The 15,000-nt window shown below is 48.8% G+C and overlaps 2 protein-coding genes across 3 annotated transcripts in view; one reads left to right on the top strand and one right to left on the bottom strand.

Annotated features, from left to right (window-relative positions):
• kidins220b (kinase D-interacting substrate 220b) overlaps nucleotides 1–12,020 on the top strand; it is a 30,509-nt gene extending 18,489 nt beyond the window's left edge. Inside the window, exons 19-28 of one of the 2 annotated variants that reach the window (XM_079291422.1) lie at nucleotides 740–968; nucleotides 1,663–1,751; nucleotides 2,510–2,817; nucleotides 4,758–4,936; nucleotides 5,307–5,548; nucleotides 5,769–5,885; nucleotides 6,866–6,985; nucleotides 7,075–7,173; nucleotides 7,584–7,805; nucleotides 8,134–12,020. In XM_079291422.1, the coding sequence (XP_079147548.1) occupies nucleotides 740–968; nucleotides 1,663–1,751; nucleotides 2,510–2,817; nucleotides 4,758–4,936; nucleotides 5,307–5,548; nucleotides 5,769–5,885; nucleotides 6,866–6,985; nucleotides 7,075–7,173; nucleotides 7,584–7,805; nucleotides 8,134–9,309 (2,781 nt within the window). In that variant the 3' untranslated portion in view covers nucleotides 9,310–12,020. The remainder of the gene's footprint in view (nucleotides 1–739; nucleotides 969–1,662; nucleotides 1,752–2,509; nucleotides 2,818–4,757; nucleotides 4,937–5,306; nucleotides 5,549–5,768; nucleotides 5,886–6,865; nucleotides 6,986–7,074; nucleotides 7,174–7,583; nucleotides 7,806–8,133) is intronic. The other variant, XM_079291423.1, reaches the window with a different exon arrangement.
• A 1,159-nt stretch (nucleotides 12,021–13,179) lies between these two features.
• Nucleotides 13,180–14,873, bottom strand: sox11b (SRY-box transcription factor 11b). Its single transcript, XM_079291446.1, has one exon. The coding sequence runs from the start codon at nucleotides 14,781–14,783 to the stop codon at nucleotides 13,749–13,751; it is 1,035 nt and encodes a 344-aa protein (XP_079147572.1). The 5' UTR covers nucleotides 14,784–14,873; the 3' UTR covers nucleotides 13,180–13,748.
• Between the last annotated feature and the right edge of the window lie 127 nt (nucleotides 14,874–15,000).

The following is a 15,000-nucleotide window of genomic DNA, read 5'->3' as shown; positions in this document are numbered from 1 at the left end:
TCCTCTTCCTCCTCCTCTTCTACCTCCTCTACCTCTTCTTCCTCTACCTCCTCATCCTCTTCTACCTCTTCTTCCTCTTCCTCTTCCTCCTCCTCTTCTACCTCCTCTTCTACATCTGCTTCCTCCTCCTCCTCCTCCTCCTCTTCTACCTCCTTCTCCTGGAGGATAGACCGGTCCAGTAGACGGTCTAACATGGTCTAACGCAGGGGCCTCAAACTCCCGGCCCGCGGGCCGAATCCGGCCCGCCACGTCATTTTATGTGGCCCGCGAATCCGCCAGCAAAAAATAAAAAAATCTTTTTTTTCTTCTTTTTTTTAAGTCAGACTAATAATAATAAAAATATCCCCATCGTCGAAATTATGAGATAGAAAGTTGAAGTTATTAGATAGAAAGTCATAACTATGATAGAAAGTCATAACTATGATAGAAAGTCATAACTATGATAGAAAGTCATAATTATGAGATAGAAAGTGAAAATGATGAGATACTTAAACATAGAAGCAGCTCTTTGGCTGGTTACTGTACATTTGACATGGAAATGTATTGTGAGCACATTGAAGACTACTTTAAACTGTGAATGCAGAGTTATTTAACAATATGTTACGAGTGGTGACATTTACAACCGGCCCTTTGTGGGCGACCATGATGCTGATGTGGCCCGGAGTGAAGATGAGACTCCTGGTCTAACGTGTTCTCTGGTCTAACGTGGTCTCTCCTGGTCTCTGCTGGTCCCCCTCAGGTCCGGGTCCTGTTCTCTAAAGGCCCCTTCATCTCCATCTTTGCCAGCGACCCTCACATCATCATCAAGGCCATCAACCAGAACCTGAACAGCGTGCTGAGAGACTCCAACATCAACGGTCACGACTACATGAGGAACATCGTCCACCTGCCCGTCTTCCTGAACAGCAGAGGACTGTCCTCCACCAGGAAGATGTGCAGCACGGCGCCTAGCAACGGGGACGCAGACGGTAGGGGGGGACATCACTCACATCTGATGTTTGTGATGAATCATGAAGAACAGATGATGTCACAGTAGAGACACTTATAGCTCTGTCTGTCTGTCTCTCTGTATCTGTCTGTCTCTGTCTCTCTGTCTGTCTGTCTCTCTGTATCTGTCTGTCTCTGTCTCTCTGTCTGTCTGTCTCTCTGTATCTGTCTGTCTCTGTCTCTGTCTCTCTGCCTGTCTGTCTCTCTGTCTGTCTGTCTCTGTCTCTCTGTCTGTCTGTCTCTCTGTCTGTCTGTCTCTGTCTCTCTGTCTGTCTGTCTCTGTCTCTCTGTCTGTCTGTCTCTCTGTATCTGTCTGTCTCTCTGTATCTGTCTGTCTCTGTCTCTCTGTCTGTCTGTCTCTCTGTATCTGTCTGTCTCTGTCTCTCTGTCTGTCTGGCTCTGTCTCTCTGTCTGTCTCTCTGTCTCTGTCTCTCTGTCTGTCTCTCTCTCTCTGTCTCTGTCTCTCTGTATCTGTCTGTCTCTGTCTCTCTGTCTGTCTCTCTCTCTCTGTCTCTGTCTGTCTCTCTCTCTGTCTCTGTCTCTCTGTCTGTCTGTCTCTCTGTATCTGTCTGTCTCTGTCTCTCTGTCTGTCTCTCTCTCTCTGTTTGTCTCTCTCTATCTGTCTCTGTCTGTCTGTCTCTCTGTATCTGTCTCTCTCTGTCTCTCTCTCTGTAGGTTGGCATGAGGAGTTAGACAGGAAACTGTCTCAGCACAGTTTAGGAGAATTAACCAAGTTTGGCAGCAAGACGACACTGAACCGCAGGGTGAGTATGTGTGTGTGTGTGTGTGTGTGAGTATGTGTGAGTGTGTGCGTGTGTGTGAGTGTGTGCGTGTGCGTGTGTGTGAGTATGTGCGTGTGCGTGTGTGTGAGTATGTGTGAGTGTGTGCGTGTGTGTGAGTATGTGTGTGTGTGTGTGTGTGTAAGAATGTGTGTGTGTGTGTGAGTATGTGTGTGTGTGTGTGTGTGTGAGTATGTGTGAGTGTGTGCGAGTATGTGTGTGTGTGTGTGTGTGTGAGTATGTGTGTGTGAGTATGTGTGTGTGTGTGAGTATGTGTGAGTGTGTGCGTGTGCGTGTGTGTGAGTATGTGTGTGTGTGTGTGTGTGTGTTTGTGTGTGTGTGTGTGTGTGTTTGTGTGTGTGTGTGTGTGTGTGTGAGTGTGTGTGATAGTATGTGTGAGTGTGTGTGTTTGTGTTAGTATGTGTGTGTGTTTGTGTGTGTGTGTGTGTGTGTGTGTTAGTATGTGTGTGTGTGTTTGTGTGTGTGTGTGAGAGTGAGTGAGTGAGTGTGTGTGTGTGTGTGTGTGTTAGTATGTGTGTGTGTGTGTGTGTGTGTGTGTGTGTGTGAGAGTGAGTGAGTGAGTGTGTGTGTTAGTATGTGTGAGTGTGTTTCCTCACGTTCATTCAGAGAAAATTGTCTAATAGTCTGTGAAAGTTGTGTACAACTACAGTAGTTATGCAGTACTTCAGATCACCTGACGGTGATCATGTGACATAATAATGATCATGTGACCATGTGTTCAGGACACGTACCGGAGGAGACAGGTGCAGCGCTCTGTGACCCGTCAGACGTCCTTCGACCTGACGAAGCTGATGGTGACGGAGGACTGGTTCAGTGACATCAGCCCTCAGACCATGAGGAGGCTGCTCAACATCGTGTCCGTCACGGGACGCCTGCTCAGAGCCAATCAGATCGCCTTCAACTGGGACCGCCTGGCGTCCTGGATCAACCTGACGGAGCAGTGGCCCTACAGGACGTCCTGGCTCATCCTGTACCTGGAGGAGACCGACGGAGTCCCAGACCAGGCCACGCTCAAGACCATCTACGAGAGGTCAGAGGGCCCTGTGTGAGGGGGTGTGAGTGAGTGAGTGAGTGTGTGAGTGTGAGAGAGAGTGTGTGAGAGAGTGAATGTGTGAGTGAGTGTGAGAGAGTGAGTGAGTGAGTGAGTGAGTGAGTGAGTGAGTGTGTGTGTGAGAGAGTGAGTGTGTGAGTGTGTGAGTGAGTGTGTGAGTGTGTGAGTGAGAGAGTGTGTGAGAGAGTGAGTGTGTGAGTGAGTGTGTGAGAGAGTGAGTGTGTGAGTGAGAGAGTGTGTGAGAGAGTGAGTGTGTGAGTGAGTGAGTGAGTGAGTGAGTGTGTGAGAGAGTGAGTGTGTGAGTGTGTGAGTGAGTGTGTGAGTGAGAGAGTGTGTGAGAGAGTGAGTGTGTGAGTGAGTGTGAGAGAGTGTGTGAGTGAGTGAGTGAGTGTGTGAGTGTGTGAGAGTGTGAGTGTGAGAGAGTGTGTGAGTGAGTGTGTGAGTGAGAGAGTGTGTGAGAGAGTGAGTGTGTGAGTGAGTGTGAGAGAGTGTGTGAGAGAGTGAGTGTGTGAGTGAGTGAGTGAGAGAGTGAGTGTGTGAGAGAGTGTGTGAGAGAGTGAGTGTGTGAGAGAGTGAGTGTGTGAGAGAGTGTGTGAGAGAGTGAGTGTGTGAGTGAGTGTGAGAGAGTGTGTGAGAGAGTGAGTGAGTGAGTGAGTGTGTGAGTGAGTGAGTGTGTGAGAGAGTGAGTGTGTGAGAGAGTGTGTGAGAGAGTGAGTGTGTGAGTGAGTGTGAGAGAGTGTGTGAGAGAGTGAGTGTGTGAGTGAGTGTGTGAGAGAGTGAGTGTGTGAGAGAGTGTGTGAGAGAGTGAGTGTGTGAGTGAGTGTGAGAGAGTGAGTGAGTGAGTGAGTGAGTGAGTGAGTGTGTGTGTGAGAGAGTGAGTGTGTGAGTGTGTGAGTGAGTGTGTGAGTGTGTGAGTGAGAGAGTGTGTGAGAGAGTGAGTGTGTGAGTGAGTGTGTGAGAGAGTGAGTGTGTGAGTGAGAGAGTGTGTGAGAGAGTGAGTGTGTGAGTGAGTGAGTGAGTGAGTGAGTGTGTGAGAGAGTGAGTGTGTGAGTGTGTGAGTGAGTGTGTGAGAGAGTGAGTGTGTGAGTGAGAGAGTGTGTGAGAGAGTGAGTGTGTGAGTGAGTGTGAGAGAGTGTGTGAGTGAGTGAGTGAGTGTGTGAGTGTGTGAGAGTGTGAGTGTGAGAGAGTGTGTGAGTGAGTGTGTGAGTGAGAGAGTGTGTGAGAGAGTGAGTGTGTGAGTGAGTGTGAGAGAGTGTGTGAGAGAGTGAGTGTGTGAGTGAGTGAGTGAGAGAGTGAGTGTGTGAGAGAGTGAGTGTGTGAGAGAGTGTGTGAGAGAGTGAGTGTGTGAGAGAGTGAGTGTGTGAGAGAGTGTGTGAGAGAGTGAGTGTGTGAGTGAGTGTGAGAGAGTGTGTGAGAGAGTGAGTGAGTGAGTGAGTGTGTGAGTGAGTGAGTGTGTGAGAGAGTGAGTGTGTGAGAGAGTGTGTGAGAGAGTGAGTGTGTGAGTGAGTGTGAGAGAGTGTGTGAGAGAGTGAGTGTGTGAGTGAGTGTGTGAGAGAGTGAGTGTGTGAGAGAGTGTGTGAGAGAGTGAGTGTGTGAGTGAGTGAGTGAGTGAGTGTGAGTGAGTGTGTGAGAGAGTGAGTGTGTGAGAGAGTGAGTGAGTGAGAGAGTGTGTGAGTGAGTGAGTGAATGTGTGTGAGTGAGTGAGTGAGTGAGTGAGTGAGTGTGTGAGTGAGTGAGTGAGTGTGTGAGACACACTCACTCTCTCACACACTCTCTGTGTGTGAGAGAGTGAGTGTGTGAGAGAGTGAGTGTGTGAGAGAGTGAATGTGTATGAGTGTGCCTCTGATTGGATGAGTCCCACAGAGAGACGTGGTCCACTGTCAGTAGTACAGAGGTGTGTCTTCTCCTCCTCCTCTCAGAGTGTGTAGGAACATCCCCACCACCAAAGACGTGGAGCCTCTGCTGGAGATTGATGGAGACGCTCGTAGCTTTGAGGTCTTCTTGTCCTCACGGACCCCCGTCCTCACATCCAGAGACATCCGAACCTTCCTGCCCTGCACCGTGAACCTGGACCCCAAACTGAGGGAGATCATAGCAGGTATGTCCAGATGTTCTCTCTGTTCCAGATGCTCTCTCTCTCTCTCTGATCCAGATGTTCTCTCTGATCCAGATGTTCTCTCTCTCGCTCTGATCCAGATGTTCTCTCTCTCGCTCTGATCCAGATGTTCTCTCTCTCGCTCTGATCCAGATGTTCTCTCTCTCGCTGTGATCCAGATGTTCTCTCTCCCTCTGATCCAGATGTTCTCTCTCTCCCTCTGATCCAGATGTTCTCTCCCTCTGATCCAGATGTTATTTCTCTCACTCTGATCCAGATGTTATTTCTCTCACTCTGATCCAGATGTTATTTCTCTCTGATCCAGATGTTCTCTCGCTCTGATCCAGATGTTATCTCTCTCTCTGTGATCCAGATGTTCGTGCTGCCCGTGACCAGATGAATGTGGGTGTGGTCCCGTACCCCCCTGTCCCCCTGCAGGAGGCCCAGCCCCGCCCCACCTCCATGTACAGCCAGGTGTCGTGTTCTCCCTCCGCCTCCTTCATCGGCCCCTTTAACCCTCCTCCACTGGGGGGGGGAGGGGGCGTGGCCTCGCCGCCCCCCCCCAGCAGCTACTACAGCGGCATGGCCGGACCGCAGCACCCCTTCTACAACAGGGTGAGTCCCGGCTCCGTCCACGCCTGCTCATGTCACTCACAGGGTCTCCTCATCTGATTGGTTGAGTGGAAGGTAAAGCTGTGATGTCACAGCTTCCTGTTCACCTGGTCCACCTTCTATCATGTCTTTTTCTATCATTTGTTTTTATTTGCTTCCTTCTTGTTGTTTGAGGTCCAATCATTTTGATTTTCTGCCCCCCCCCCCCCCCCCCCCCCCTCAGCCATATTTCCCCCATCACCTTTACCAGCTGCCTCGCCCCCTCATGACCTCCACCTACCCATCACACCTCCACCCACGTGCTCCACCCAAACACTCCTTCAGCCGGGACGTCCCAGCCGTGAGTACGACACCGAGTACGGAGGACCGAAGGTGCCTCGTTAAGACAAACTGGAATCAATGAATCAATTAGTTAATTAAAGAGATAAATGAGAAACACGACACAATATTGATTCACATCTTTTCTCTTTTAAAATAACAGAATCATATAGAATCAAACAAAGGCTGGTTTATTAGTTTATTTATTCCAAAGTGTCTCAATTTATGTGACTAATAATAATTCATTTTATCCATTAATTATTGTCAGGTTTGGATAGAAGCCCATTTGCTAATTTTACTAATGATTACTTTCATTGTTAAACGTGTTGTTTATTTATTTATTGAGTTATTTTAAAAACCTTCCCAGCATCGTCTGCTTTTTGTTCTTCTTCTACTGTTGACGACTGCGGTCTTGTCTCCTTCTGTGGTTTGTGGGGCTGCGTAGCGTTCAGGGACGTCAAAAAACCTGTTTTTTAAATCGACGGGTTGATTTATTTTTCTTCTTTTGATGATCTGAAAGTGAAATCATTCAGACCATTTTCACCTTTTTCTGTCAGCTTTTTCCAGATGTTTCATTCCTCACCTGTCTGTCCATCTGTCTGTCTGTCTGCAGTATAAGGTTTCATCTTTGAAAAGGAAGCAGGTACTCTCCCTAACTCCTTCCCTGCCTGATCAGACTAACTCTCTCTGCCCACTACAACTCCCAGCATGCACCTTGCTTGGACTAGTCAGTAGCTGGTTTTATTTGACATTTTTATGTATTAATACCAAAACTAAGCGTTCCTTTGAGAGATAGAAACAAGTTTTACTACTTTTACAAAATAAAATAGTTATTAAACATATTAAACATAAAGTTATTAGTGTTTTAATGATTTAATACCAATAATAAGCTTCATTATGTGGTTTATTACCTGGTAATAACATCACTAATGTCCTCATAGAACTGGTACTTACTGTGTGTTTGTGTCCCGGGAATTGAACCTGCGTGTGTGTTGTGTTCAGGGTCCGTCCTCCTCGTCCGTCCTCAGCTCCATGACGACGGAGGCAGTCTGTGAGCGAGTGCGGCTGATCGACGGCATCGACCAGAGCATGACGGGACAGTACGGCGCCACCATCAGGAAGGTGAGTGGGCGTGGCCTCGGCCATCGGGTCATCAGGGAGCAGGAGGAGGAGTCATGTGACACTAAAAGGTGTTTATTTCTGGTTTCCAGGCCAACGTCAATGGAAGAGTTCTATCTCAGTGCAACATTGACGAGCTGAAGAAGGAGATGAGCATGAACTTTGGAGACTGGCAGCTGTTCAGAGCCACGGTGAGTCATCGTCACGTTAGCCTACATGGTCACCAGCTGTTAGCCTGTTAGCCTACATGGTCACCAGCTGTTAGCCTGTTAGCCTTCATGGTAACCAGCTGTTAGCCTACATGGTAACCAGCTGCTAGCATGTTAGCCTACATGGTAACCAGCTGTTAGCCCGTTAGCCTACATGGTCACCAGCTGTTAGCCTGTTAGCCTTCATGGTAACCAGCTGTTAGCCTACATGGTAACCAGCTGTTAGCATGTTAGCCTACATGGTAACCAGCTGTTAGCCTTCATGGTAACCAGCTGTTAGCCTGTTAGCCTACATGGTAACCAGCTGTTCAGAGCCCCGGTGTAATATTGTAACATATGTAAATATTGAGAGTTCAGTGAGAGACTGTCCAGGTGTCACCTGTCTCCTGCAGGTTCTGGACATGCGTCACATAGAGAGTCAGATGCTGCACGAGGAAGCTGCCAGCGAGCAAGGCAGCATGGTGGGCTGTCCCACCGAGGCGGGGCGGCGAGCGTCGGCTCCGTCCCACGGAGGAGCGGCCGCGTCTCCGATGTACAGCTTCAACCTGAGCTTTGAGGAGCTGAGCACTGTGGGACTGGACGAGGCCCAGAGACAGGGGGCCACGCAGTGGATGGTAACATGTTAACATCCAGTACCATGCTGCTCACCATCATCTTAGCTTAACTAATCCTATTCTACCTTATATTTCATTTCTTTGTAACATGTTTATTTTATTTTATTACCTTATATTATAAAAAATGTTTTAATAAAAACATTTTATATATTTTTTACTTTCTCATTTTATTTCATCTTATTATATTTATTTATTTTCTTATTTTAATAAGTAATCCCTGAGGCTCCTCCCACCAGAGGAACACTGTCTCATGAGCTCAGTGAATACAGACATCACGTCTCCTTCAGTCCCAACAATAGAACTCTTCTTCTGTGGTGTCTGTCCTCAGGGGGGCGCTCACCGCACCGCCAGCATGACCAGCCTGAACTCCCAGGAGTCCTCCAACGACATCTCCCGGCTGACGGACCGGCAGCAGGACGAGTACCGCGACGCCTACCAGGAGTACATCGCCCAGATGGCTCAGGTGGAGATGGGGAGCGCCGGGGAGAGGCCCGTCCAACCGCAGCCGGGTCAGTTCATGACATCATCAACGGAGGACAAGAGCAAAGACGGCGGCGGTGGCGAGCAGGATGGACGCAAGTCCTTCAACAAGAGGAGCGGCGGTGGTAAACCGGCGGCAGACAACGCCGACTTCACCTCCAACGGCGACGCCCTGGACCCCATCACAGAGGAGGACGAGAAGGGGGACCAAGGGTCCTCCAAGTCCCTGATGACCCGCAAGACCTCGGCCGAGAAAGGGGCGGGGCTCTTCCAGGGCGACCTGAAGACGAAGGCCGGCGGCGGGCCGCGCTACCGGAAGCTGACCAGCGACGACGACGAGGAGTCGGAGGAGTCCGACAACGCTCCTCTTCTGCTGAAAGACGGAAAGAAGGCGGTCGACCCAAAGCCTCTCGGCGGCTCGCTGGCGCTGAAGGCGAAGGACTACCTGTCGGATGCCATGTTGGACAAGAAGGACTCGTCGGACTCCGGCGTGCGGTCCAACGAGAGCTCGCCCAACCACTCGCTGCAGGACGAGGAGGCCGACCTGTCTCAGCTGGAGAGGGCCGACCTGATCGAGCTGGACGACGACAGGAAGAGAGGACTTCCCAGCAGCCTCAGCGGCCTCCAGGACCCGGCCGTCGCCCGCATGTCCATCTGCTCCGAGGAGCAGTGCAGCAGCCCCGAGGAGAGCTGGACCTCCTCCAGGTCCTTCAACCTGAACCGCACGCCGAGCAACGTCACGCTCAACAACAACACCACCAACGCCCAGCAGGGAAACAGGCCCCGCCCACCCGCAGAGGGCTCCACCTCCTCCTCCTTTAACCCCGCCTCCTCCTCCAGTGATGTCATCCTCTCCCCGAGCTCCTCCTCCTCCTCCTCCACCTCCACCAGGCCGGGTCCCAACAACGAGAACGTCCGAGTGGTTCACCTGAAGAGGGGCCTGAAACCCGGAGACCCGCCGGAGATCTGCACCTTGTCCTCCGACACCGTCACCTTCGGCGAGGAGCGGGAGAGCATCCTGTGACCTCATCCTGTGACCTCATGGTTACCTCACCGTGACCTCATAGTGACCTCATCGTGACCCGTGAACAGAGAGCATGAGGGTCCACCAGGAGCCTCTCAACCCTCTGAACCAATCAGGACGTTTAAAGTTAAATCACGACTTGTCTGGCCGGGTATCGTTTAAAAGTAACACGACACCGGTATGAATACTAGTACCCTTAAAGTAACACAACACCGGTGTGAATACTAGTACCCTTAAAGTGACACGACACCGGTGTGAATACTAGTACCCTTAAAGTGACACGACACCGGTGTGAATACTAGTACCCTTAAAGTGACACGACACCGGTGTGAATACTAGTACCCTTAAAGTAACAGGACACTGGTATGAATACTAGTACCCTTAAAGTAAAGTAACACGACACCAGTGTGAATACTAGTACCCTTAAAGTAACACGACACCGGTGTGAATACTAGTACCCTTAAAGTAAAGTAACACGACACCAGTGTGAATACTAGTACCCTTAAAGTAACACGACACCGGTATGAATACTAGTACCCTTAAAGTAACACGACACCGGTGTGAATACTAGTACCCTTAAAGTAAAGTAACACGACACCAGTGTGAATACTAGTACCCTTAAAGTAACACGACACCGGTATGAATACTAGTACCCTTAAAGTAAAGTAACACGACACCGGTATGAATACTAGTACCCTTAAAGTAACACGACACCGGTATGAATACTAGTACCCTTAAAGTAAAGTAACACGACACCAGTGTGAATACTAGTACCCTTAAAGTAAAGTAACACGACACCAGTATGAATACTAGTACCCTTAAAGTAAAGTAACACGACACCGGTATGAATACTAGTACCCTTAAAGTAACACGACACCGGTATGAATACTAGTACCCTTAAAGTAACAGGACACCGGTATGAATACTAGTACCCTGAAAGTAAAGTAACACGACACCAGTGTGAATACTAGTACCCTTAAAGTAACACGACACCGGTATGAATACTAGTACCCTTAAAGTGACACGACACGGTGTGAATACTAGTACCCTTAAAGTAAAGTAACACGACACCGGTATGAATACTAGTACCCTTAAAGTAACACGACACCGGTATGAATACTAGTACCCTTAAAGTGACACGACACCGGTGTGAATACTAGTACCCTTAAAGTGACACGACACCGGTGTGAATACTAGTACCCTTAAAGTAACACGACACCAGTGTGAATACTAGTACCCTTAAAGTGACACGACACCAGTGTGAATACGAGTACCCTTAAAGTAAAGTAACACGACACCAGTATGAATACTAGTACCCTTAAAGTGACACGACACCGGTGTGAATACTAGTACCCTTAAAGTGACACGACACCGGTGTGAATACTAGTACCCTTAAAGTAACAGGACACTGGTATGAATACTAGTACCCTTAAAGTAAAGTAACACGACACCAGTGTGAATACTAGTACCCTTAAAGTGACACGACACCGGTGTGAATACTAGTACCCTTAAAGTAACAGGACACTGGTATGAATACTAGTACCCTTAAAGTAAAGTAACACGACACCAGTGTGAATACTAGTACCCTTAAAGTGACACGACACCAGTATGAATACTAGTCCCCTTAAAGTAAAGTAACACGACACCGGTATGAATACTAGTACTAGTAGCTAATTGCTAAGCTAATCGCTGAGCAATTAACACATGGAAAAACCAACTAAACACGTAGACCTTTTATATCGTAATTCATTCCCATCATGCCGGCAGCACGGAGCAGTGCTGCTTATAAAGGAGCTAACGGCTAGCTAACGGCTATCTAACTGCTAACGTACAGAGGTTACATTCCTGTAACGTTTAAGCTCCAAACAGTAAACATGTGTCTAATCTGGTAAAAAGAATAAATCCATATCATAGATGTTATAATAGATACATACAAGCTGACGAGTCGGTAAAACAACGTTTAAATGTTTCTGATGAGTCAGAGGAGGAGCATCTGCTGGTGGACGGTAGTTTAGTCGTTCAGCTGGTCTCAGTAGAAGCTCTGCATGTTGTTGTTGTTGTTGTTGTTGTTGTTGTGATCCGTCCAGATGAACTCTGGTGAAACGAAGCTAAAAAAGTGAAAGTTAAAACTCGAAAGAAGATGAAACAATAAACAGTTTTATTTCTACAGATTTACAGTAGAATATTAATATTAACAGTAATCCATCTTATTATGAATTACTAATATTAATAGTAATTAAGTGTCAATATTAATGAATCATATTAATGTGAATATTATTAAATGATATAATATGAATTATAGAATTATAGTTTGAGATGTTTTCTTATTCCGATGTCAATAATCAGTGTTTTTGTTGACGAGTGGATATTAATGTTCTTTATGTTTTTAACTAACACATTTAATGATCTTTAGAATATTGATATTCCAGTCTTTTTTATTTTAACCGAGAGCCAAAAGAATAAAATCAGAGGCTTTTATTCTGAAGTTTGGATCAACAGGAAGACATGATTACATAATCGTCTCTGATCTTATTGTGTGAACAGAAGATTTAAATACAGTGAATTAATTTCATAATAAATATTTAACAATAAATAAGTGATAACGGATCAATGAGTGAATTCATGTGAATAACTTTAATGAATGCAGAACATAAACAGACCTGAGATCTGTTCAGTGGAGCATGTTGATGTTTCCTCAGTGCTCTTCATCATCTTCATCAGTGAATCTGTTGTGAACCTAAAGAAATAAAATCTGGAAGTTGATCGTTGATTCTTCGACTCTCATTGATCCGCTGAAGAAGTATTCACAAGTTTTACTGAGGTACAAGTACCTCAATGCAAGAAAGAAGCGTCATCGGCAAAGAGTACTTCTGTATATAAGTGAGTGTGTGTGTGTGTGTGCGCGTCTGTGTGTTCTTCTGCTGGTCCAATGAGCTCCTCTGTCATCGAGGCCATCGGTGAGGACTTCAGTGTGAGAGCGGCTGCGATGCAGCGGCTGCATCGCAGCGGCTGCGATGCAGCGGCTGCGATGCAGCGGCTGCGATGCAGCGGCTGCGATGCAGCGGCTGCGATGCAGCGGCTCTCACACTGAAGTCCTGCAGCATGAGATGTAAACAGCTTCATGTTCGCTGCACTTCAGAGCTGCTTCCTCTGTGAGGACGTCTTCATTCACACAGACACAAATAAAGGTTCAACAAACCGCCTTTGAGTCTCTTCTTCTTGGTTCTGCTGACTTCATCACCAAGCTGTCTGAAGTCAACACCCTGTTAGCTAAGCTAAGCTAACACAACATGTAAAGTGGACTCTCTCTGAATGGAGCCAGGCTAACAGTCTCCCCTTGCGTTCAGTCTTTGTGCTAAGCTAGGCTACACAGTTTGGACATTTGTCAACGAGCTAGAAACACTGTGCTAGGCTAACGCTAGCTGTTTGTAGCTACATCAGGAGAATGGTAGATATGCTAACTGTTCAGCTAGAAATCCTCTCCTCATGAGCAGCAGTTGAAACAGACTGAGCTCTCATTCGTTGCCCCTGTGACCCCCTGACCCCTCGAGACTCAGCGTTGCATTGTGGGTAACGTAAACAAAACAAAAGGCTGGAGGAACCCGGACTGGACGCGATGGCAGAAAGCTCTGGAACGGAAGAGTTTTAAAGGTGTGAAAACGTGAGTCTGTGATTGGTGGAGGCTGCACCGGTACCGGCCCTTTAAGGAGCCGATCGGGGGATCAGTTCACACAAGTTAACTCAGGTTCTTCTTCTGCTACCACACAAAACTCGAGACGCTTTCATTTCATTTATTTCTCTTTTCTTTGATATTGCACAAAAACAATGAGCACAAAATTAACAAACGTGCGTTAATGTGATAAAAAGAGAAACATCCGGTTCCTCACTCACAACACAAAGTCCTGAACGTCTCCACACAAACAACCCGGACCGGTCCAGCACACGCCTTCAAACAGCCAGGCGGTAAAGCAAGGCAGGCCGGGATTGGAACCCTCGCATGCTCTCAAGTTACAAATCATGACGTCATCGTCAGTCACAATGAGAAGAAGAAGTGCCTGAAAAACACAGCTGGACCCTTTGATGTACAAAAATACGTGAGAATAGAAAGATGAGGTACGTTTGGTTCTGTCATATAAAACAAAAGTCTGCTGGTTTAGGGGGTTCTGCCTCAGACCTGGCAACCCGACATGTGAACTAAAGAGGAGTCACATAAAAGAGTCCTGCAGCGGTGGTCCTGGTCCAGGGGGATAAATAAAGAGGTTTATCCTGATATTAGACTTCATTAGAATGCATAGTTCTGATTCTGGTTCAGACCCGAGCCACAGAAAACGAAATCCATAAAACCCTGTTGAGGGGATTTTTAAAATTTTTTTTGCAGAAGTACCACAGTGAGTCCAGGTACCGGGCCCCCCCCCCCATCAGACCCGGTCCCCGACTGATCAATAAGTGAAGACCAGGTCCGAGCTCCCGGCGATCATCTCGCTGAGCTCAGGGGTGCAATAGTCCGGGAAGTCGAAGTGGGACCCGAGGCTGCTGCTGCACGAGTCCAGGTCTTTGTCCACCAGGGACAGGGACAGGTTGGCCGAGCTGGACGAGGAGCTCCACGGCTCCGAGGAGCAGGAGGAGGAGGCGTGGTGGTGGAAGAAGCCGGCCAGCAGACTCTCCTCCGCGGGGAGGTCGTCCAGGTCCTCCGAGGACGAGGACCGGGACGAGGAGGCCGGTGATAAGGAGGCCGGGTATGAGGAGGTGCTGCTCCTCTGCCGTGTGATGTTCTTGAAGCTGTAGAAGAGCCGACCCGACGGCTCGTGCACGTCGGCGGAGCTCTGACTCAAGCCGGTCAGCGGCGTCTTGGAGGAACCGTAGCCGATCGGCTGGTCCTCCTCCTCGGCTTTAAGCTCCCGCTCCTCCTCCTCCTCCTCCTCAGTAAACTCCCGTTTAACGAGTAGCTTGCTGGCTCTGGAGCTGCCGGTGCTCAGCTTGCTGCTCTTGCTCTTCGAGAGCTTCTTCGCGGCGGTAGCGTGGCTTTTATTAACGGTTCTAACGGACGTCTTCTCCGGGGACCGGCTGGACGACGGTTTCCCCGGAGGAAACGCACAGCAGCCGTCCGTCTTGGGCTTCTTCTTGGGCCGGTACTTGTAGTCCGGATAGTCGGCCATGTGCTTGAGCCGGAGCCGCTCCGCCTCCCGGATGAACGGGATCTTCTCGGTGTCTCTCAGCGTCTTCCAGCGCTTCCCGAGCCGCTTGGAGATCTCCGCGTTGTGCAGGTCCGGTGACTGCTCCATGATCTTCCTCCTCTCGATCTTGGACCACACCATGAAGGCGTTCATGGGTCTCTTGATGTGACCCGTCGCGGTTTTGCACCAGTCCGGCTTCTTGAGCGGAGCGGAGCAGCGCGTCGAGGCCGCCAGCAGCTCGCCCTCCTCCGGGCCGGTCCTGTTGATCCTCGCTCCGCCATGTTGGGTCTGCTGAACCATGGTGGTGGTTCCGGGACAAAAGAGACGCCGCGAGGGACTCGCACGCGAAGCCGTCTCCACTTTTTAACGTTTTATTTTAGCTTCCAGCCGGTAACACCGACGGCAGCATCTCTCTCTCTCCGTTCAAACGGCCTAACCGTGTGTCTTATTAACCGGCTGATATACGGGTGACGTCACCGACCTCAACCAATCACCGCTCTTCTTCTCCGAAAAAAAG

The sequence above is a fragment of the Melanostigma gelatinosum genome (genome assembly GCF_949748355.1).
Source record: "Melanostigma gelatinosum genome assembly, chromosome: 19".
NCBI classification, from domain to species: Eukaryota; Metazoa; Chordata; class Actinopteri; order Perciformes; family Zoarcidae; genus Melanostigma; species Melanostigma gelatinosum.
This window is presented reverse-complemented; position numbering and strand designations above follow the sequence as displayed.